This window comes from Leucoraja erinacea, unplaced genomic scaffold, assembly GCF_028641065.1.
Source record: "Leucoraja erinacea ecotype New England unplaced genomic scaffold, Leri_hhj_1 Leri_79S, whole genome shotgun sequence".
Lineage (NCBI taxonomy): Eukaryota > Metazoa > Chordata > Chondrichthyes > Rajiformes > Rajidae > Leucoraja > Leucoraja erinaceus.
Genome location: NW_026576729.1, coordinates 74,997 through 98,024, shown reverse-complemented (window position 1 = coordinate 98,024; position 23,028 = coordinate 74,997). Strand labels below are relative to the sequence as shown.

At 45.1% G+C, this 23,028-nt stretch overlaps 1 protein-coding gene across 4 annotated transcripts in view; it reads left to right on the top strand.

Moving 5' to 3' along the window:
- Positions 1-23,028, top strand: part of mogs (mannosyl-oligosaccharide glucosidase) — a 60,732-nt gene that overhangs the window by 25,000 nt on the left and 12,704 nt on the right. Inside the window, exons 1-4 of one of the 4 annotated variants that reach the window (XM_055631551.1) lie at positions 906-1,016; positions 12,227-12,595; positions 18,779-18,999; positions 20,759-20,952. In XM_055631551.1, the coding sequence (XP_055487526.1) occupies positions 12,235-12,595; positions 18,779-18,999; positions 20,759-20,952 (776 nt within the window). In that variant the 5' untranslated portion in view covers positions 906-1,016; positions 12,227-12,234. Of the gene's footprint in view, positions 1-905; positions 1,140-12,226; positions 12,596-18,778; positions 19,000-20,758; positions 20,953-23,028 lie in introns of those variants that run through there. The other 3 variants (XM_055631552.1, XM_055631550.1, XM_055631549.1) reach the window with 3 other exon arrangements.

Sequence of the window (23,028 nt, the reverse complement as noted above, 5' to 3'; positions counted from 1 at the left end):
GCGATGCTGGCTTGAAAGGCCAAATGGCCTACTCCTGCACCTATTGTCTATGGTACACAAAAAAGCTGGAGAAACTCAGCGGGTGCAGCAGCATCTATGGAGCGAAGGAAATAGGCAACGTTTCGGGCCGAAACCCTTCTTCAGACTGATAGGGGGTGAAGGAAGGAAAAAAGAGGAGGAGGAGCCCAAGGGCTGAGGAAGGGGAGGAGACAGCAAGGGCTAACAAAATTGGGAGAATTCAATGTTTATGCCTGCAGGATGCAGACTCCCCAAGCGGAATATGAGGTGCTCCATGGCCAGAGTGGGCTACACGGGAAATTGGAGGAACAGCACCTCGTATTTCGCTTGGGGAGTCTGCATCCTGCGGGCATGAACATTGAATTCTCCCAATTTTGTTAGTCTTTGCTGTCTCCTCCCATCCCTCAACCCTCTGGCTCCTCCTCCTCCTTTTTCCTTCCTTCACCTCGCCACCGCCTATCAGTCTGAAAAAGGGTTTCGGCCCGAAACGCTACCTATTTCCTTTGCTCCATAGATGCTGCTGCACCCGCTGAGTTTCTCCATCATTTTTTTGTGTACCTTCGATTTTCCAGCATCTGCAGTTCCTTCGTGAACACCTATTGTCTATTGTCTATTATGTTTTACTAGCGTCCTAGCCAAATGTCCGTGCATTGCTTCTTTTGATCGGCCAATATTGTGGTGCAGATCTCTGGAGAACAAAGACTGCACCCATCCCTCCGTCCCCATCCCCCGTGTTCCTCCTCTACCTGCCCCCTCCCCATGCCTTGTTCTAGGACCTTTGCTCCCTGTCCCTGTCCCTGTGTGTGTGTGCGCTGCCGCTGGGCGCGGCGCTGCTGTGGGAGTTTGTGAGAGGCGTGCCGGCGTTGCCTCTTGCACACAGTGAGTGAGTGTGACGGCAGGGCGGCATTGTGGTTGGCGGCGGGGCGGAGGCGGAGGCGGCCTGCGGACCGGGCCGGGAGACGCGGGAGCCGGGGGAGCGGGAGCAGGAGCCGGAGCCGGTCAGTCGGTCAGAGCGCCACACACACACACACACACACACACACACGGCTCTCGCATTCCCACAGCTCGCACGCACTCACTCACTCACCCGGTTGTTGAGAGAGCTACTCGGAAGATAGACCGTAGGTGGATTGTCAAACATACGTGTATTTCTTGTCCGATCGTTTGCTCTCTTTTAAGCTCAGCAGTTACAGAGGACTTGATGTAACAAATGAAGGGGTCTGTGCCCGAGTGGCCACTCGCAGCCATCAGTCTGCAGTTATTTGCCTGACTATTTTGCGATGCATTTGCAGATTTGCACATTGCAGGGCACATGACAAAGTAGTTTGCAGATGGTATATAAACTGTCCAAGTAGCCTGTCAAATAAATGATCATGGTCTCGTCAGTGAGGCAAATATAGGGCAAAGAGATTCAGCCCAAAGCATGATGAGATCGATCATGCATTTGAGGAAGTGCCACGCAACTAGAGAATCCAGGGCCAATAGCAGGACATTGAGTAACGTGGAGCAACACAACCACACCTGACCTATGTGCACAGATCATATACAACGCTAGTCAGCTCACCATGGAGGTTACAAGTCAGACAGGTAGCTCACCATTTTCATGATTTTCTTTTACCCACAGTTTTAAATCCGTGGAATTCTCTGACACAGAAGGCAATGGGGGCCAATTCATTGGATGTTTTCAAGAGAGAGTTAAATTTAGCTCTTGGGGCTAACATAATCAAGGGATATGGGGGCAAAGCAATACTGATTTTGGGCAAAAGGTACTGATTTTGGATGATCAGCCATGATCATGTTGAATGGCGGTGCTGGCTCGAAGGGCCGATTGGCCTACTCCTGCACCTATTTTCTCTGTTTCTATTAAATTGCTTGTCTCAACTACCTCCTCTAGCAGCTCATTCCATATAATCACCACCCTCTGAGTAAAAAAGTTGCCCCTTACGTTACACCCATGTCCTCTGGTTCTTGATTCCCTTACCCTGGGTAAAAGACTCTGCATTCACCGTATCTATTCCCCTCATAATTTTTTACACCTCTTTAAGATCACCCCTCAGCCTCCTGCACTCGTAGAAACATAGAAAATAGGTGCAAGAGTAGGCTATTCGGCCCTTCGAACCTGTACCGCCATTCAATATGATCATGGCTGATCATCCAACTCAGTATCCTGTACCTGCCTTCTCTCCATACCCCCTGATCCCTTTAGCCACAAGGACCACATCTAACTCCCTCTTAAATATAGCCAATGAACTGGCCTCAACTACATTCTGTGGCAGAGAATTCCAGAGATTCACCACTCTGTGTGAAAAATGTTTTCCTCATCTCGGTCCTAAAAGATTTCCCCCTTATCCTTAAACTGTGGCCCCTTGTTCTGGACTTCCCCAACATCGGGAACAACCTTCCTGCATCTAGCCTGTCCAACCGCTTAAGAATTTTGTAAGTTTCTATAAGATCCACCCTCAATCTTCTAAATTCTAGCGAGTACAAGCCGAGTCTATCCAGTCTTTCTTCATATGAAAGTCCTGACATCCCAGGAATCAGTGTGGTGAACCTTCTTTGTACTCCCTCTATGGCAAGAATGTCTTTCCTCAGATTAGGAGACCAAAACTGTACGCAATACTCCAGGTGTGGTCTCACCAAGACCCTGTACAACTGCAGTAGAACCTCCCTGCTCCTATACTCAAATCCTTTTGCTATGAATGCTAACATACCATTCGCTTTCTTCACTGCCTGCTGCACCTGCATGCCTACTTTTAATGACTGGTGTACCATGACACCCAGGTCTCGCTGCATCTCCCCTTTTCCTAATCGGCCACCATTCAGATAATAGTCTACGTTCCTGTTTTTGCCACCAAAGTGGATAACCTCACATTTATCCACATTATACTGCATCTGCCAAACATTTGCCCACTCACCCAGCCTATCCAAGTCACCTTGCAGCCTTCTAGCATCCTCCTCACAGCTAACACTGCCCCCCAGCTTAGTGTCATCCGCAAACTTGGAGATGTTGCATTCAATTCCCTCGTCCAAATCATTAATATATAATGTAAATAGCTGGGGTCCCAGCACTTAGCCTTGCAGTACCCCACTAGTCACTGCCTGCCATTGTGAAAAGGACCCGTTTACTCCTACTCTTTGCTTCCCGTCTGCCAGCCAGTTCTCTATCCACATCAATACTGAACCCCCAATACCGTGTGCTTTAAGTTTGTATACTAATCTCTTATGTGGGACCTTGTCAAAAGCCTTCTGAAAGTCCAGATATAGCACATCCACTGGTTCTCCCTTATCCACTCTACTAGTCACATCCTCGAATAATTCTATAAGATTCGTCAGACATGATTTACCTTTCATTAATCCATGCTGACTTTGTCCAATGATTTCACTCGTAGGAAGAAACGTCTTAGCATTATCTTTCTCCCTATATATAGCTCAGCGCCTCTAGTTCTGGCACCATCCTTGTAAATCTTCTCTGCACCTTCTAGCTTAATGACATCCTTTTCACAGCAGAGTGACCAAACCTGAACACAATTCTCCAGACACGGCCTCACCAACGACTTGTACAACTGGAACATAACTGGCACCTGCCATTCACTACGTAGATCCTGTCCTGGTTTGATTCCAAAATGCAACACCTCGCACTTATGGACAGGGGCTGATTAGGGATAGTCAGCATGGTATTGTACATAGGAGATTGCGTCTCATGAATCTGATTGTTTTTTGGAAGATATAACCAAAACGGTTGATGAGGGCAGAGCTGTAGACATTGTGTATATGGATTTCAGCAAAGCATTTGACTAGGTTCCGCAGGGTCGGCTGCTCTAGAAGGTCAGATCCCATGGCATTCAAGAGGAGCTTGGGATAGAAAATTGGCTTAATGGAAGGAAGCAGAGGGTGATGGAAGATTGCTTCTCGTACTGGAGGCCTGTGACCAGTGTGTGCTTCTGGGTTTGGTGCTGGGCCCATTGCTGTTTACATGGAAACATAGAAAATAGGTGCAGAAGTAGGCCATTCGGCCCTTTGAGCCTGCACCGCAATTCAATATGATCATGGCTGATCATCCAACTCAGTATCCTGTACCTGCCTTCTCTCCATACCCTCTGATCCCTTTAGCCACAAAGGCCACATCTAACTCCCTCTTAAATATAGCCAATGAACTGGCCTCAACTACCTTCTGTGGAAGAGAATTCCAGAGATTCACCACTCTCTATGTGAAAAATGTTTTTCTCATCTTGGTACTAAACGATTTCCCCCTTATCATTAAACTGTGACCCCTTGTTCTGGACTTCCCCAACATCGGGAACAATCTTCCTGCATCTAGCCTGTCCAACCCCTTAAGAATTTTGTAAGTTTCTATAAGATCCCCCCCTCAATCTTCTAAATTCTAGCGGGTACAAGCCGAGTCTATCCAGTCTTTCTTCATATGGAAGTCCTGACATCCCAGGAATCATCTGGTGAACCTTCTCTGTACTCCCTCTATGGCAAGAATGTCGTTCTTCAGATTAGGAGACCAAAACTGTACGAAATACTCCAGGTGTGGTCTCACCAAGACCCTGTATAGCTGCAGTAGAACCTTCCTGCTCCTATACTCAAATCATTTTGCTATGAATGCTAACATACCATTCGCTTTCTTCACTGCCTGTAGATTGTCATCTATATCAATGATTTGCATGAAAATGTTCAAGGCATGATTAGCAAGTTTACAGATGCCACTAGAGTGGGTGGTACTGTGGATAGTGAAGATGGTTGTCAAAAATTGCAGTAGGATCTTGATCGGTGAGGCAGGGGGGCTGAGTAATAGTTGATGGAATTTAATACAGAGAAATGTGAGGTGTTGCATTTTGTTAAGTCTAACATGGGCAGGAGCTACACAGTGAATGGCAGGGCTCTGGGGAGTGTTGTAGAGCAGAGGGATCTAGAGGTGCAGGTACATAGTTCCATGAAAGTGGCATCACAGGTAGATAGGGTGGACAAAAAGTATTTCAGCACATTGGCCTTCATCAGTCAGTGTACTGAGTATAGAAGTTGGGAGATCATGTTACAATTGGACAAGACATAGGTAAGGCCATATTTTACAATATTGTGTTCAGTGTTATGCACCCTTTTATAGAAAAGATGTTATTAAGCGTGCAGGGAAGATTTACGAGGATGTTGCCAGGACTCGAGGAGCTGATCTTCAGACTGAGGTTGAGAAGGCTAGGACATTATTCCTTGGAGTGCAGGAGAATAAAGGGTGATCTTATAGAAGTGTATAAGATCCTGAGAGGAATAGATAGGGTAGACGCACAGAATCTTTTACCCAGAGTAGAGGAATCACAAATCAGAGGATGTAGGTTTAAGGTGAGTGGGGAAAGATTGAATAGGAAACTGAGGGGCGGTAGGTATATAGAATAAGCTGCAACAGAAGGTAGTTGAGGCAGGTACTTTCACAACATTTAAAAAAACCTTTCGACAGGTATGTAGGAAAGATTTAGGACGGGTCAGAACCTATGGCCCCCGGGCCGAATGCGGCCCGTTACCCGAAATCATTGGCAGGTGGATTTTCTTTCCCGTAATCATCGGGCCCACCGAGAGCCCCGAGCAGCGGCCAAGCTCTAGGTGTACTGTATCCTGCACAAAGCCGCCGGCACAGCCCCGCAACTTTCTGTCAACACGTTTAAGAAAGAACTGCAGGTGCTGGAAAAATCGAAGGTAGTCAAAAATGCTGGAGAAACTCAGCGGGTGAGACATGCAAGGATTGCATGAGGCTGCCTCACCCGCTGAGTTTCTCCAGCATTTTTGTCTACCTGTGAACACGTGATTTGATGCCTGCCATACGGGGCGGGACCCATGTGTACATGTGATAGATGTGGCCCGCCATCCGCTCACAGACATGCTTCCTGGCCCCTATGCAGAACAAGGTTGCACACCCCTGGTTTAGGATATGGGCCAAACGCAGGTATATGGAATTAGTGTCGAGGAGTTGCAGACAGTGAGGAAAGCTATCAGAACATACAGCGGGATTGCAGATGGATTTTAACTTCAGCAAGTGTAAGCTGTTGCATTTATGGAAGCTGAATGCAAGGGGAGAGATTATGCAGTTGATGGCAAGATCCTTAATAGCATTGATATGCAGAGGGATCTTGGGAGTCCAAGTTCATAGCTCACTGAAGGTAGCAATCAAACTACATATGGTAGTTAAGAAGACATGTGGTATGCTTGCCTTCATTGCTGGGGGCATGGAATATAGGAGTTATTTTCTTCTTCTTGTCGAGTCCACACACAAGATTAAAAGATGCGGGGCGTAAATAGTGTAGACAGTCAAAACCTTTACCCCAGGGTGGAAAGGTTCAACACTAGAGCCCATAGCTACAAGGTAAGAGGGTAAAGGTTTAATGGAGATGTGCCGGGGAAATGTTTTACACAGAGGTTGGTAGGTGCCTGGAATGGTGGTGGAGGCAGATATGATAGTGGCGTGTAAGAGGCTTTTAGATAGCCACAAGTTAGTGTGTGGAATATTTGGATCATGTACTGTCAGATAATACCTGTTCAGCTAGGCATCATATTGGGCACATAGTGGGCTGAAAGACCCGTTCTTCAGCTCCACAGTTGTTCTATGCTCCATGGGCTTGAACATAAAGGGTCCCAGATGGAATAGGGATCACTAAACCAGTTTGCTGATAAGGGATTGTATTGGTGAGGGCAGACTTTGTCCTTTCTTACATGTGTTCAGTGGCTCACTTCGGCTCACTGAGTCCACACTGACCAGTGATCCCTGCACATTAATAGAAACATAGAAATTAGGTGCAGGACTAGGCCATTCGGCCCTTCGAACTGGCACCGCCATTCAATATGATCATGGATGATCATCCAACTCGGTATCCACCTATCCTGCACACACTAGGGACCATATAACCATATAACAATTACAGCACGGAAACAGGCCATCTCGGCCCTACAAGTCCGTGCCGAACAACTTTTCCCCTTAGTCCCACCTGCCTGCGCTCATACCATAACCCTCCATTCCCTTCTCATCCATATGCCTATCCAATTTATTTTTAAATTATACCAACGAACCTGCCTCCACCACTTCCACTGGAAGCTCATTCCACACCGCTACCACTCTGAGTAAAGAAGTTTCCCCCTCATGTTACCCCTAAACTTCTGTCCCTTAATTCTGAAGTCATGTCCTCTTGTTTGAATCTTCCCTATTCTCAAAGGGAAAAGCTGATCCACATCAACTCTGTCTATCCCTCTCATCATTTTAAAGACCTCTATCAAGTCCCCCCTTAACCTTCTGCGCTCCAGAGAATAAAGACCTAACTTATTCAACCTATCTCTGTAACTTAGTTGTTGAAACCCAGGCAACATTCTAGTAAATCTCCTATGTACTCTCTCTATTTTGTTGACGTCCTTCCTATAATTGGGCGACCAAAATTGTACACCATACTCCAGATTTGGTCTCACCAATGCCTTGTACAATTTTAACATTACATCCCAGCTTCTATACTCAATGCTCTGATTTATAAAGGCTAGCATACCAAAAGCTTTCTTTACCACCCTATCTATATGAGATTCCACCATCAAGGAACTATGCACGGTTATTCCCAGATCCCTCTGTTCAACTGTATTCTTCAATTCCCTACCATTTACCATGTACGTCCTATTTTGATTTGTCCTGCCAAGGTGTAGCACCTCACATTTATCAGCATTAAACTCCATCTGCCATCTTTCAGCCCATTCTTCCAAATGGCCTAAATCACTCTGTAGACTTTGGAAATCCTCTTCATTATCCACAACACCCCCTATCTTGGTATCATCTGCATACTTACTAATCCAATTTACCACACCTTCATCCAGATCATTGATGTACATGACAAACAACAAAGGACCCAACACAGATCCCTGAGGCACCCCACTAGTCACCTGCCTCCAACCCGATAAACAGCCATCCACCATTACCCTCTGGCTTCTCCCATTCAGCCACTGTTGAATCCATCTTGCTACTCCTGCATTTATACCCAACAGTTGAACCTTCTTAACCAACCTTCCATGAGGAACCTTGTCAAAGGCCTTACTAAAGTCCATATAGACAACATCCACTGCTTTACCCTCGTCAATTTCCCTAGTAACCTCTTCAAAAAATTCAAGAAGATTAGTCAAACATGACCTTCCAGGCACAAATCCATGCTGACTGTTCCTAATCAGACCCTGTTTATCCAGATGCTTATATATATTATCTCTAAGTATCTTTTCCATTAATTTGCCCACCACTGAAGTCAAACTAACAGGCCTATAATTGCTAGGTTTACTCTTAGAACCCTTTTTAAACAATGGAACAACATGCGCATTACGCCAATCCTCGGGGACTATTCCCGTTTCTAATGACATTTGAAATATTTCTGTCATAGCCCCGGCTATTTCTACGCTAACTTCCCTCAATGTACTAGGGAATATCCTGTCAGGACCTGGAGACTTATCCACTTTTATATTTTTCAAAAGTGTCAGTACTTCTTTTACTTTGAAACTCATAGTATCCATAGCTACTCTACTAGTTTCCCTTACCTCACATAATTCAATATCCTTCTCCTTGGTGAATACCGAAGAAAAGAAATTGTTCAATATCTCCCCCAAATAAATGGCATATCTATCTATATCTGCATATCTATCTCTTTTGGCTCTGCAGATAGCTGTCCACTGTGTCTCTCCAATGGACCAATTTTATCCCTCGTTATCCTTTTGCTATTAATATAGCTGTAGAAACCCTTTGGATTTACTTTCACCTTACTTGCCAAAGCAACCTCATGTCTTCTTTTAGCTTTTCTAATTTCTTTCTTAAGATTCTTTTTACATTCCTTATACTCCTCAAGCACCTCATTTACTTCATGCTGCCTATAATTATTGTAGATCTCCCTCTTTTTCCAAACAAGATGTCCAATTTCCCTTGAAAACCAGGGCTCTTTCCAATTTTTACTGTTTCCTTTCAACCAAACAGGAACATAAAGATTCTGTACTCTTAAAATTTCCCCTTTAAATGTCCTCCATTTCTCTTCTACATTCTTCCCATAAAACAAAATGTCCCAGTTCACTCCTTTTAAATCATTTCGCATCTCATCAATGTTAGCCTTTCTCCAATCAAAAATCTCAACCCTAGGTCCAATTCTGACCCTCTCCATAATTATATTGAAACTAATGGTATTGTGATCACTGGACCCGAAGTGCTCCCCAACGCATACCTCTGCCACCTGTCCCGTCTCATTTCCTAACAGGAGGTCCAGCACTGCCCCTCCTCTAGTAGGTACCTCTGTGTATTGCTGCAAAAAACTATCCTGCACACATTTTACAAACTCCAAACCATCTAGCCCATTTACCGAATGTGTTTCCCAGTCTATGTGTGGAAAGTTGAAATCTCCCACAATCACTACCTTGTGCTTACTACTAATATCTGCTATCTCCTTACATATTTGCTCTTCCAATACTCGATCCCCATTTGGTGGTCTATAATACACCCCCATAAGTGTTGCTACCCCTTTCCCACTTCTCAGTTCCACCCAAATAGCCTCCCTAGATGAGCCCTCCAATCTATCCTGCCAAAGCACTGCTGTAATATCTTCCCTGACTAGTAATGCAACACCTCCACCTCTTGCCCCTCCAATTCTATCACACCTGAAGCAACGAAATCCTGGAATATTTAGTTTCCAATCACAGCCCTCCTGCAACCACGTTTCACTGATCGCCACAACATCATACTTCCAGGTGTCAATCCAGGCTCTAAGTTCATCCACCTTTCTTACAATGCTCCTAGCATTAAAATATACACATTTAAGAAATCCCCCGTCTCTTATTCTCTGTTTATTTCCTTTTTTTTCTTTCTCCTCTTGTGCCCGAGTGCTTCCCTTTTCTGCTTCCTGCCTCCCATTCTGTCTACTAGCTTTCTCTATTTGAGTCCCTCGCCCCAACCATTCTAGTTTAAAGTCTCCCCAGTAGCCTTTGCAAATTTCCCCGCCAGGATATTGGTCCCCCTCGGGTTCAAGTGCAACCCATCCTTTCTGTACAGGTCCCACCTTCCCCAAAAGAAGTCCCAATGATCCAGAAACTTGAATCCCTGCCCTCTGCACCAGTCTTTCAGCCATGCATTTATCCTCCACCTCGCTCCATTCCTACTCTCACTGTCACGTGGCACAGGCAGTAATCCTGAGATTGTTACCTTTTTTGGTCCTTTTCCTTAACTCTCCTCCCAACTCCCTAAATCCTCGCTTCAGGACCTCTTCCCTTTTTCTACCTATGTCATTGGTACCTATATGTACCACGACCTCAGGCTCCTCTCCCTCTGATTTCAGGATATCTTGGATGCGTTGAGACACGACCGAGACCTTGGCACCAGGGAGGCAGACCACAGAATCGCCTATCCGACCCCCTAACAATAGAGTCCCCAACTACTATTGCACTCTTCTTTTTGTCCCTACCTTCAGGAGTAACAGGGCCGGTCTCTGTGCTGGAGGCCCGTCCGCTCTCGCTACCCCCGGGTAGGCTGTCACCCCCATCCGTACTCAAACAGGAGTACTTATTTGCAAGGTGTACCGACATTGGAGTACTCACTCGTTCCTGCCTCTAGCCCTTGCCCTTCCTTAGTGTGACCCACATGTCTCTCTCCCATGGTTTTGGAGTGACCACCTCCCTATAACTCCCCTCTATGACCTCCTCACTTTCCCTGACCAGACAGAGGTCATCGAGCTGCTGCTCCAGGATCCTAATACGGTCCCTTAGGAGCCCCATCTTGCTGCACCTGGTGCAGATGTGGACGTCTGGAGGACAATTTACAATTTTACCAAGCAAATTAACCTACAAACCTGTACATCTTTGGAGTGTGGGAGGAAACCGGAGCACCCGGAGAAAACCCACGCAGGTCACAGGAAGAACGTGCAAACTCCAGCACAGTCAGCAGGATGGAACCCGGGCCTCAGGCGCTGTGAGGCAGCAACTCTACCGCTTCGCTACCTTGGGATAACAGCTGGGAAGAAACTGTTCCGGAATCTGGAGCTATACATTTTTTCCTCTTGCCTGATGGGACAGGGGGGAAGAGGGAGTCTGGGATTATGCTGCTGGCATTGCTGTGAGCATGAGATATAAATGGTGTCAATGCAAGGGAAGTTGGTTTGTGTGATGGGCTGGGCTGTGTCCACAATTCTCTGCAATTTCTTGAAGTCTTGGATGGAGTTGTTCCCAATCCATGCTGTGATGCATCCTGATAAAGCACACCTGTAGCTGTTCGTGAAAGTCATTAAACTTCCTAAGCCCAATAAGGAAGTAGAGGCGCGTGGTATGCTTTCTTGGCCATTGCTTCAAGATGATGTCGCAGACAAGTTGCTGGTGATATTTACTCTAGAAACTCAAAGCTTTCAACCATCTCTACTTCAATGTGTCACATATTGTGAGCCATGGAGCCTGCTCCTCTGCTCCACTTTTCTGCATTCCATGTCTACCTGATCACCACCTTTTATCATTTTATATATTTCTATCAGATCGCCCCTTGGCCCCTCAACCTCCCGTGCAGAGAAATCAGTCCAAGTTTGTCCATCCTCCTCATAGCTCATACCCTCCATGTGAACCTCTTCTGCAGTCTCTCAAAAGCCTCCACATCTTATAGTGTGGTTACCAGAACTGCACTCAATACCTCAAATATGACCAAACTAAAATGTTATACAGCTGCACCATCAGTTGCCAAATGCTTTACTCAATGCCCATAATGATGAAGGCAAGCAGGTTGGATGGCTTCTTAACCAACCTACACATTTGTGTTGTCACGTTATTATAGACTTACAGTAGATGTGCGGAGGGTGCATGGAACGCCTGGCAAATTCCTCCTTGATCACTCTGTCTATTTGTGTTGCCTCATTTAGGGGGCTATGGATTTGCACCCCAAGATCCCTCTGTACATCAATGATCCTAAGGGTCCTGTCACACCTGCGTACTTTCCTCTTACATATAGATAGAAACTTGATAGTCTGCATGGGCATGTGGATATTTTTCACAGACATCAAGTGAATCTGTTGTCCATGGCGAATGCTGAAGGGCTAGTTTGTAAGCTGCTGTGAAGAGATCAGCATTTTCATTTGACTTTGTTTATTTTTTAAATTTAGTTTCTAAGAGATCCTAATATTCCTTGTAATTTGTTTGAAGAATTGACAGGTTGAATGGATGAAAGGTTTGAAATATCTTCTTTTCTCCCCAGAATAAAGCATGGCTCGGCAGAGGCTGAAGAAAGAAAGGTTGCTTGATTCAAAAGTGGATGGGAAAAATGGAAAGAATGCAGGAATTCACAAGAAGGTGCCACCCAAAGAAAAGAAGAAGAAGTCCAATTTGGGGAACTTTTTCATCAACATTGCAATAGTCTTGTGTACTGTGAGCTGTGTCTGGTTTTGCTATGCTATTTACATGAGATCCTGGTTTGCGAACAGAATCATAACACCTCACCCTTCGTTAAGGATATTGAACAGCAACAGCTCCAGTCATGCCTTGTCACCAGAAAAATACTGGGGATCGTACCGCCCGCAGGTGTACTTTGGGATGAAAACACGGAGTCAGAAATCAATTGTAACAGGTAAAGTTTATCTGTTGTCGGTGGCAAATGCTTTTTCCATTCCTGTGTTTGCAAATGACTCTTTCATTTAGCTAAGTGTAATTTATCGCTAGCATTTACATGATGTACTGAAACATCAGATTTATAGGTGCAAAAACCTTTATAGATTTTTCATAACATAACTTTTATTCAGTTCTCAAAAACCAATTATTTTTTTTTTCTGCAAAATTGTTGCTTGTTTTGGGGGAAATTCTGAATTGAGGAATAGCTGGGCATGTTTAACTAACCTGCTGGGAGTTTAAAAAAGTCAGGCAGGTGCGAGAGCAATTATAATCGCAAGGAAAGAATTTTAACAGATCTGAAGAAGGGTCTCGACCAGAAATGTCACCCATTCCTTCTCTCCAGAGATGCTGCCTGGCCCGCTGAGTTACTCCAGCATTTTGTGTCTACCTGCAATTATAATTGCAAAATACACTCAGAAATCAATGGCCAAGGTTTCACAATTGCAGGTATGTTGCAACAACTGGAAAGTTGAATAGTGTAAAGCAGAGCATGATTCGAATATCTAGGGTCTAAAACAAACAATATAACTAACATCCAAATGTTGGAACAAAGCACGAGATACCAGCATTGAGAAAGAGCTGGTCTGCTTGAGGAGAGTCAGCATTGCTGTACATGGGAAACTAATCATGCCTCAGAAATCTGTTAGTTTTAAGGGGGTAACCAAGAGGATTAATTAGGGCAGGCTGGTTGATGTTATCTACGTGGACTACGTTTGACAAGGTTCATGGTAGGCTGGTCAGGATGGTTAGATCGCATGGAATTCAGGAAGGGCTGGCTAATTGAAAATATAAGATAGACACAAAGCTGGAATAACTCAGCGGGACAGGCCGCATCTCTGGAGAGAAGGAATGGGTGACGTTTTGGGTCGAGACCCTTCTTCAGATTAAAGGAGGCTGGCTCTGTTTTTCCTGGAACAAAGAGCCCTGAGGTGTAATATTATCTCTATACTAAAACTCTGATCTTGGATGTGTATTTATTTGTGTGTAATCACATCTTAATGAAAAAACGACACGGTATTCCAGTAGCTTATTCCCGTGGAGTCCAAAATCGCCTTATCTGAAAATTTCATGCTTTATTTCTTGTTATTAATGAAAAAGTTAAAAAAATCTGACCAAACTTTGAACTGTCTTTTGCTGGTGACGTCACAATGGAACTGCTCCCCGTGCAGTCTTCCACGCGCTGCGAGTGACTTCACTCCCCACCCCCCGGTTATTGAAAAGAACGAGCAAGTCGGCCCCTGTACTCAACATGGGTTGGCGCATGGTGGGGAGGTTGCTGCCGCAGACTGAGCCCAGCGACTGGACCTGGGCAGAAACAGAGCCTGGAGTTGGAGCAAGGGAGTATTGCGTTCGGGAACCAGCCCTCCCCTGTGATGCCGCGTGCCACCCCCCCCACACCCTACATGCCTCTGCCTCTGCCCTCTGTCTCTGCTCCACCCTCCATCTGCCCCCGCCCTCACTCTGCCCCTGCCCTCTCTCTCTCTCAGCCCCTGCCCTCTCTCCCTCTCTAGCCGAGCTTGCAAGTTGGGGGCTATGCGTGAGTGGATAGGGCGGAGGATGGGGTAAAAGGAGTGAATGAATAATATTAATATAATATCAAGGGAGGTGGTTAGTGTTTGTGTGTGGGGGGCTGGTTAGTGTGTGTGACGTCGCAGACCGCCCCCGCCCCCAACAGGGACGGGACCCAACGGGTCCCACTTGGTCTAGTAATTTATAAAATCATAAGGGGCATAGATACGGTAGATAGTAATAGTCTTTTTTTCCAGGGTAGGGGAATATAAAACTAGATTCCCTGCCCTAGAAAATTTCAAATCTAAACTTTTTTTGATTGACTAAAGTTTTTGATTTGAGAAGGCAGGACATTTAAAGAAGCAGGCATTTGATTAGCAGACGAAGAGACAGAGTGGGCAATAAAAAGAAGACAATGTTTCTAAGAGTGGCCACGTTGGGAGAGAGGAAGTGCTCTGTTGAGGCTAAGTGTAGGACTGAAGCTTTGGCGAGGAGGGCAGAGGAGAGGGTAACGGTTGGTTAATCTGCGGCCTTTTCCTACATAACTCTTCTAAGGTTGATTGCCGTTGAGATGGCTGGGGGAATATTGGAATGCTCCACCTGCACGATGTTGGCAGTCGGGGGTTCCTGTGCCCCTGACCACTGTGCAGAAAGCATGTTCAGCTGCAGCTCCTTCAGGACCTCATTAAGACATATTAATGTAGATTAATCATTGTGATGAGAGGATTGAAGTGGCCAAGGTTGTGGATGATACGAAAATAGGTGGAGGGGCAGGTAAAGTAGGGAAAACAGGGACTCTGCAGAAGGACTTGGACAGGTTGGGAGAGTGGGCAGAGAAGTGGCAGATGGAATATGGTATAGCAAAGTATGGAGTCATGCGTTTCGGTAGTAGGAATAAAGGCGTAGATTATTTTCTAGATGGGGAGAGAAAACGGAAGTGCAAAGCGACTTAGGAGTGCTGGTGCAGATTCCCAAAACGTTAATCTGCAGATCAAATCGATAGTAAAGAAAGCAAACCCAGTACCAGCATTTAATTCGAGAGGGCATGAATACAAAAACAGGGATGTAATGCTGAGGCTCGAAAAGGTGCTGGTCAGGCCGCGTTTGGAATATTGTGAGCAATTTTGGGCCCCATATCTGAGGAAGGATGTGCTGGCTCTGGAGAGGGTCCATGGGGAGGTTTACTAGAATGATCTCAGGAATGAGTAGGTTAACCTATGATGACTTGGACAGGTTGAGGAAGTGGGCAGATGCTTGGCAGATGACGTTTAATGTGGATAAATGTGAGGTTATCCACTTCGGTAATAAAAACAGGAAGTCAGATTACTATCTTAATGGCGTCAAGTTGGGAAAAGGGGAGGTACAACGGGATCTGGGGGTCCTTGTTCATCAGTCTATGAAAGTAAGCAAATGGCATGTTGGCCTTTATAACAAGAGGTGTCGAGTATAGGAGCAAAGAGGTCCTTCTGCAGTTATAATGGGCCCCAGTGAGACCACATCTGGAGTATTGTGTGCAGTTTTGGTCTCCAAATTTGAGGAAGGATATTCTTGCTATTGAGGGAATGCAGCATAGGTTTACAAGGTTAATTCCCGGGATGCCGGGACTGTCATATGCTGACAGAATGGAGCAGCTGGGCTTGTACACTCTGGAGTTTAGAAGGATGAGAGGGAATCTCATTGAAACATATAATATTGTTAAGGGCTTGGACAAGCTAGAGGCAGGAAACATGTTCCCGATGTTGGGGGAGTCCAGAACCAGTGGCCACTGTTTAAGAATAAGGGGTAAGCCATTTAGAACGGAGAAGAGGAAACACTTTTTCTCACAGAGAGTGGTGAGTCTGTGGAATTCTCTGCCTCATAGGGCGGTGGAGGCCGGTTCTCTGGATGCTTTCAAGGGAGAGCTAGATAGGGCTCTTAAAAATAGCAGAGTCAGGGGGTATGGGGAGAAGGCAGGAACGGGGTACTGATTGGGGATGATCAGCTATGATCACATTGAATGCTGGTGCTGGCTCGAAGGGCCGGCCTACTCCTGCACCTATTGTCTATTGTCTAAAATGGTTTATATGGCACATCTATAGAAGAATAAAGACCTAGCCTGCACAACCTCTCCCTATAGCTCAGGTCCTCGAGTTGTGACAAGATCCTTGTATGTTTTCTCTGTTTCCTTTCCAGCGTAGCAACATCTTTCATAAAACAGGGTGACCAAAGCCAAACACACTATTCCAAATATGGCTCACCAATGTCTGGTAAACTGGAACATAACCTCCCAACTTCTATGCTCGGTACACTGACTGAGAAAGGCCAATGTGCCAAAAGCAGTCTTGACCATCCTATCTCCCTGTGACACCACTTTCAAGGAACTGTGTACCTGTGCTCTACAACAGTCCCCATGGCCCTGTGTTCACCCCAAGATCCCCCTGGTCTACAACACTCCCCATGGCCCTGCCACTCACCCCTAGATCCCCCCTCTCATGGCTCGAAATTAGCGGTTGCACAGTTGCCAATAGGGTGATTTCACTAAAGGTCACTGGAGCGTAGATCCGCATCCACGTGACCAAAATTCTCAAGTGGAGGACACTCGAGGGTTCGGTACATGTTAGTGGATGGGAAAAAACGCATTTTCCCACCCGTTAAAAACATAGAAAACGGCGAGGTTGTGAGCTGCAATTTACTGTGCCAGTCGGGGTGACCGTGAGGCACAGCTACCTAGATTTACAGGGGGAAAAAAGATAGCAAGTAAGGTAAATTCAAGAGGGAACTGAAGGTGCCAAACCGGCGGAAATGAACAGCCGACATTTGCCGTGGATATTTACAGGTCCAAAATATCGGGAATTATCGCGTTTGCTCGCTGAATTTATCAAAAGTAAGTTAATAATGCCTTACTTTTGATGAAATGTTGCCTGGGTTTCAACAACTAAGTTACAGAGAAAGGTTGAATAAGTTAGGTCTTTATTCTCTGGAGCGCAGAAGGTTCTGTTGCAGAAACAACATTTCACTTGAGCCTCTATGAGGTTCAAGTGACAAATAAATTGTATTGTATTGTTAAGGGGGGACTTGATAGAGGTCTTTAAAATGATGAGAGGGATAGACAGAGTTGATGTGGATCAGCTTTTCCCTTTGAGAATACGGAAGATTCAAACAAGAGGACATGACTTCAGAATTAAGGGACAGAAGTTTAGGGGTAACATGTAGCTATGTTTCTCCAGCATTTTTGTCTACCTAAGAACTAGAGAATGTAGGTTTAACGTGAGGGAAAATATTTAACACAAACGTGAAGGGCAAAAGGACTATGTGATGGAAGGGTATGTTGCAGAGCTGGAGTAGAATGCTGCAGGACCTCAAGCTCGCTGGCATTTGTTGTAAAACCAAAGTTTTGCGAGGCTTCTTCAGCAAACATGTCAACGATGACTTGCATGTCAAACACTGATTGTGCCAGTAGGGGGCAGTCAAAGCAAACAGTGCTTCTAAAGGAAAACACAAAGAGTAACTCTGCATCTGGAGGACATAGATAGGCAATCTTTGAGCCCTTCTGCAGCCTCTACAATTGGTGCTTGTCAGCTGTCCAATCTGTCTCTCGAGCACAGCAATCCCTTGTTTTTCCCGATCTCTATGTAACAGATTGTAGTTATAGCGGACCGATCTACAGACCCTCACCAGCAGGCCGACGCCACCCTCGGTCTGCACCACTCCCATCCCAAGGAGCTCTCCCCGCCCCCCCCCCCACACCCCGGGAAATACGGTATTTAAAAACATAGCACCAATAAATTTTCCTACCACATTATTGGTTCACGGTTCTTCTCTCTTTGTTTCCTAAGATGCTCTTAAAATAATGACAATCCATATTTGAAAACCCCGCCAAGGAGCTTGCGCTGCGCATGCGCAGAAGGCTGCTGCCCATGCACAGTACTGCACAGGAAGAATTTCAGCTGCCTTCAGCCCCTCCTGTCATTGACGGCCTGAAGCAGCGTGGACTGCACAGACCTTCGCGTGTTACAAGTGCTGCGGATGAAAGGCACGGAGAATTATGCCTACCTAAGAGATCGATCTCTTAGATAGGCATAATTCTCCCATGCCTTTACTATTTATATTTAATAATTACCATTTTATAATTTTAGTCAGGGTAGGCAGTGCCTACCTTGCCTACCCTGACGGCACGTGCCTGGGCCACTTCCAAGGTGTGCCTGCCACCGTTACGGCCACTTCCATAGTGTGCCTGCCACCGTTACGGTCACTTCCATGGTGTGCCTGCCACCGTTACGGTCATCGCCAACCCTTACATGCACACCGGCAGGCTGCAACCAATGGCTCCAACCCTCATTATTCCCCTGGCCACTAGCTGGCTGGGGCCATCAAGTCACCCAGTACATAGGAAGGTTTAGAGGGATATGGGCCAAATGCAGGCAACTTGTCGTTGAGAAGATGGCCAAAGAGCCTGTGTCCATCTGTACAGTTCTGTGACGTACTGCTGGCCTAATTAATGACCATGTACTTGCATGTTAACCTTCTGTGATGTATGTGTGTAAGGATACCCAGATCCTGCTAAACAGAAATACTTTTCTTTATCTTATTATTTCAAAACTGTCTGCCTTTACAATTTTTCTACTGATCTGTTTGAATTAATTTTTAAATGTAGGGTTGATGTGGCTGCAGCAGTTCAAAGCAGAGGTGAACCTGCGCCATACATGTGAGCAGGGTGATCGGCTGCCCAGCTATGGATGGCTCATGCACGACGGCATCAACTTTGGAGTGCAGGAAGTTACGGAGAACGATTTCACTTTAACAACTGAGTTTGTGAAACGTCATGGTGGGCGGCATGGTGGAGACTGGACGTGGAGAATCACTGCCAAGCCACAGGTATGTTGCTGTCACCATCAATCAGCACTGAAGCGTTGTATCGAGAAGCTCCACGCCTGTGTCTTCTTTGAACATGTTTTTCCAAGCGATATAGAAGCACTTCATCTCTTCAGAAGTCAATGATGATTGTTTAGTACCACAATCCTCATCTTTGCAGCAGTTGTCCTCTTCTCACTATTTCTCCAAATGCATCCCTTGGGCCATCAGCTGCAGGTATCCTAATTGATAATCCGACTGCAAACTAATCCTGCTAATCCCTTTTAGGTCAAATAAGTGAGCAGGCATGGCTCAGTTCAATAAGTGCATTCGCATTTGGAACAGCTTTGTAAATGAATACATTTTTCACACAATAGCCTATCCTGCCTCTTTCCCACCCCACCGCCAAAAATGATAGCAGAGCTGAAGGTAACGGTCACCAATGATGCAGAGACCAGAAACGATTGAAACCAAGTGAAATACCAATGGCTCTGGCATTCATTTGCAGATCAGCCATCTCCAGGGACAGCTTTGCCCATTACAGTCGACTTTGGTGCTGCTTTGTATTTTTTAAGATTGCTCAGTTGATGTAGAAACATAGAAAATAGGTACTTCAAGCCTGCACCGCTATTCAATATGATCATGGCTGATCCAGAATCAGTACCTTGTTCCTGTTTCCCTTGATTCCATTAGCCCTTATTGACTAATGTGAATTTCCTTCAGTTCCTCCGTCACGCTAGATCCTCGGTCCCCTAGTATTTCTAGGAGATTGTTTGTGTCTTCCTTAGTGAAGACAGAACCAAAGTACTTGGCTAACTGGTCTGTCATTTCCTTGTTTCCCAATTATAAATTCACCTGTTTCTGACTGTAAGGGACCTACATTTGTCTTTATTAAACTTTCCTCTTCACATATCTAAAGAAGCTTTTACTGTCATTTTTTTATCTTCCCTGCAAGCTTTTTTGCTCCTCTTAATTAACCCCTTTGTCATCCTTTGTTGAATTCTAAATTTCTCCCAGTCCTCTGGTTTACTGCTTCCTCTGGCCAATGTATGTGCCTCATTCTTGGATTTAACACTATCCTTAATTTCCCTCATTAGCCCCGGTTGAGCCACCCTCCCTGTTTTATTTTTACCCCAGGCAGGGATAATTAATCCATGTGGTCTTTAAATCTTTGCCATTGCATATCCACCGTCAACCCTTTAAGTATAATTTGCCGGTCTATCCTTGCCAATTCCCGTCTCATACCTTTTTTAAAGTTCTGGACCCTAGTCTCTGAATTAACCGTGTCACTCTCCATCCTGATGCAGAAGTCCACCATATAACTGTTGCCCAAGGGGCTTTGCACAACAAATTGCTAACTAATCCTTCCTCATTACACAATATCCAGTCTAGGATGGCCTGCCCTCTAGTTGTTAGCAAAGGTGTCATTGTTCCAATCCCAGTGCATCTGACAATTAAACAGTCTTGATACTCTGACGGATATTTATAAATGATGATTTGGCGTATGTCCCTAATAGGTATGACTTTTGCATGCACTGATCTACATGGAGTGACTAGCTAGTTTGTTTTTTAAGCACAACCATGAATAATAGGTGCAGGAGTAGGCCATTTGGCCCTTTGAGCCAGCACCGCCTTTCATTGTGATCATGGATGATCATCTCTAATCAGTACCCCATTCCTGCCTTTGTCCCGTATCCTTTGACTCCGCTATACTGGGCATGTGAAATTCTAAATGCACCACAGTAAGGTAATGTGAATTTAATGGCTGCCTTCATTTTCTCAGAGCTCTGCTCCAGAGAACCCAGTGATATCCCTGTTGTTTTACGTTGCAACTGATGGACAGGGAGACCTGCTGCCACACATTGAGGAGAAGAAGAAGTTGGTCGCTGTGTCAGGCTCATCAGAAGACTTGGGAACATTTAAAATCACTTTCCTGCCACCAACTGATCTTAAATCCAGAAACGGCAAATATGCCAGGTGAGGTTGCCTCTCGTGATCAACCAGCCTGTACACAGGGTGGAAGTCCGTATATATTCAACAAGCTGTTAGATTCATCTGCATTTGCATATTTATGGTATGACATTTTTGGATATTTTGAGGCCATTTTCTTTCCCTATCTTTAGGTTTTACAGATAGGTCAATTTGTGTTGAATGTAGAACAGTATTGTAAGGGAACGGGCCCTTCAGCCTACCATGCCTTGCCAATCTTTATGCCTGCATGTGAACTTTATCTCTCTGTTACCTGCCTGTTCATGTGCCTGCCACTGCCATCAAATCAGCTTTCACAACTTCCCCTGGCATTGCGTTTCAGGCAAACTCTTTATTTAAAAAAATTTGCCACATATTATATTCTTTAAACTTCCCCCTCCCCATGCTAATGGCATGTTGGCCTTCATAACAACCTGGACCTGATGGTCTGCATCCCAGGGTCCTCAGGTAGGTGGCTCTAGAAATAGTGGACACATTGGTGATCATTTTCCAATGTTCAATAGATTCAGGATCAGTTCCTGTGGATTGGAGGAAAGCTAATGTTATCCCACTTTTCAAGAAAGGAGCGAGAGAGAAAACGGGGAATTACAGACCAGTTAGCCGGACTTCGGTGGTGGGAAAGATGCTGGAGTCAATTATTAAAGACGTAATAATGGGGCATTTGGATAGCAGTAAAAGCATTAGTCCAAGTCAGCATGGATTTATGAAAGGAAAATCATGTTTGACTAATACTTAACAAGGGTTCTGAACTTAAAGAAAGGTAACTTTGAGGGTATGAGACGTGAATTGGCTAAGATTGACTGGCAATTGATTCTTAATGGGTTGATGGTGGATATGCAATGGAAGGCATTTAAAGACTGCATGGATGAACTCCAACAATTGTTCATCCCAGTTTGGCAAAAGAATAAATCAGGGAAGGTAGTGCATCCGTGGATAACGAGGGAAATCAGGGATAGTATCAAAACAAAAGATGAAGCATACAAATTAGCCAGAAAAAAACAGCTTACCATAGGACTGGGAGAAATTCAGAGTACAGCAGAGGAGGACAAAGGGCTTAATTAGGAAAGGGAAAATAGATTATGAAAGAATACTGGCAGGGAACATAAAAACTGACTGCAAAAGTTTTAATAGATATGTGAAGAGAAAGAGATTAGTTAAAACAAATGTGGGTCCCTTGCAGTCAGAAACAGGTGAATTGATCATGGGGAACAAGGACATGGTAGACCAATTGAATAACTCCTTTGGTTCCGTCTTCACTAAGGAAGACATAAATAATCTGCCGGAAATAGCAGGGGACCGCGGGTCAAATGAGATGGAGGAACTGAGTGAAATCCAGGTTAGTCGGGAAATGGTGTTAGGTAAATTGAATGAATTAAAGGCCGATAAATTCCCAGGGCCAGATAGACTGCATCCCAGAGTACTTAAGGAATGTAACCCCACTTTTAAAAATGGAGGGAGAGAGAAAACGGGGAATTACAGTCTAACATCGGTAGTGGGGAAACTACTAGAGTCAGTTATTAAAGATGGGATAGCAGCGCATTTGGAAAGTGGTGAAATCATTGGACAAAGTCAGCATGGATTTACAAAAGGTAAATCATGTCTGACGAATCTTATAGAATTCTTCGAGGATGTAACTAGTAGAGTGGATAAGGGAGAACCAGTGGATGTGTTATATCTGGACTTTTAGAAGGCTTTCGACAAGGTCCCACATAAGAGATTAGTATACAAACTTAAAGCACACGGTATTGGGGGTTCAGTATTGATGTGGATAGAGAACTAGCTGGCAAACAGGAAGCAAAGAGTAGGAGTAAACGGGTCCTTTTCAGATTGGCAGGCAGTGACTAGTGGGGTACCGCGAGGCTCAGTGCTGGGACCCCAGCTATTTACAATATATATATATATATAAATGATTTGAACAAGGGAATTAAATGCAACATCTCCAAGTTTGCGGTTGACATGAAGCTGTGGGGCAGTGTTAGCTGTGAGGAGAATGCTAGGAGGCTGCAAGGTGACTTGTATAGGCTGGGTGAATGGGCAAATGCATGGCAGATGCAGTATAATGTG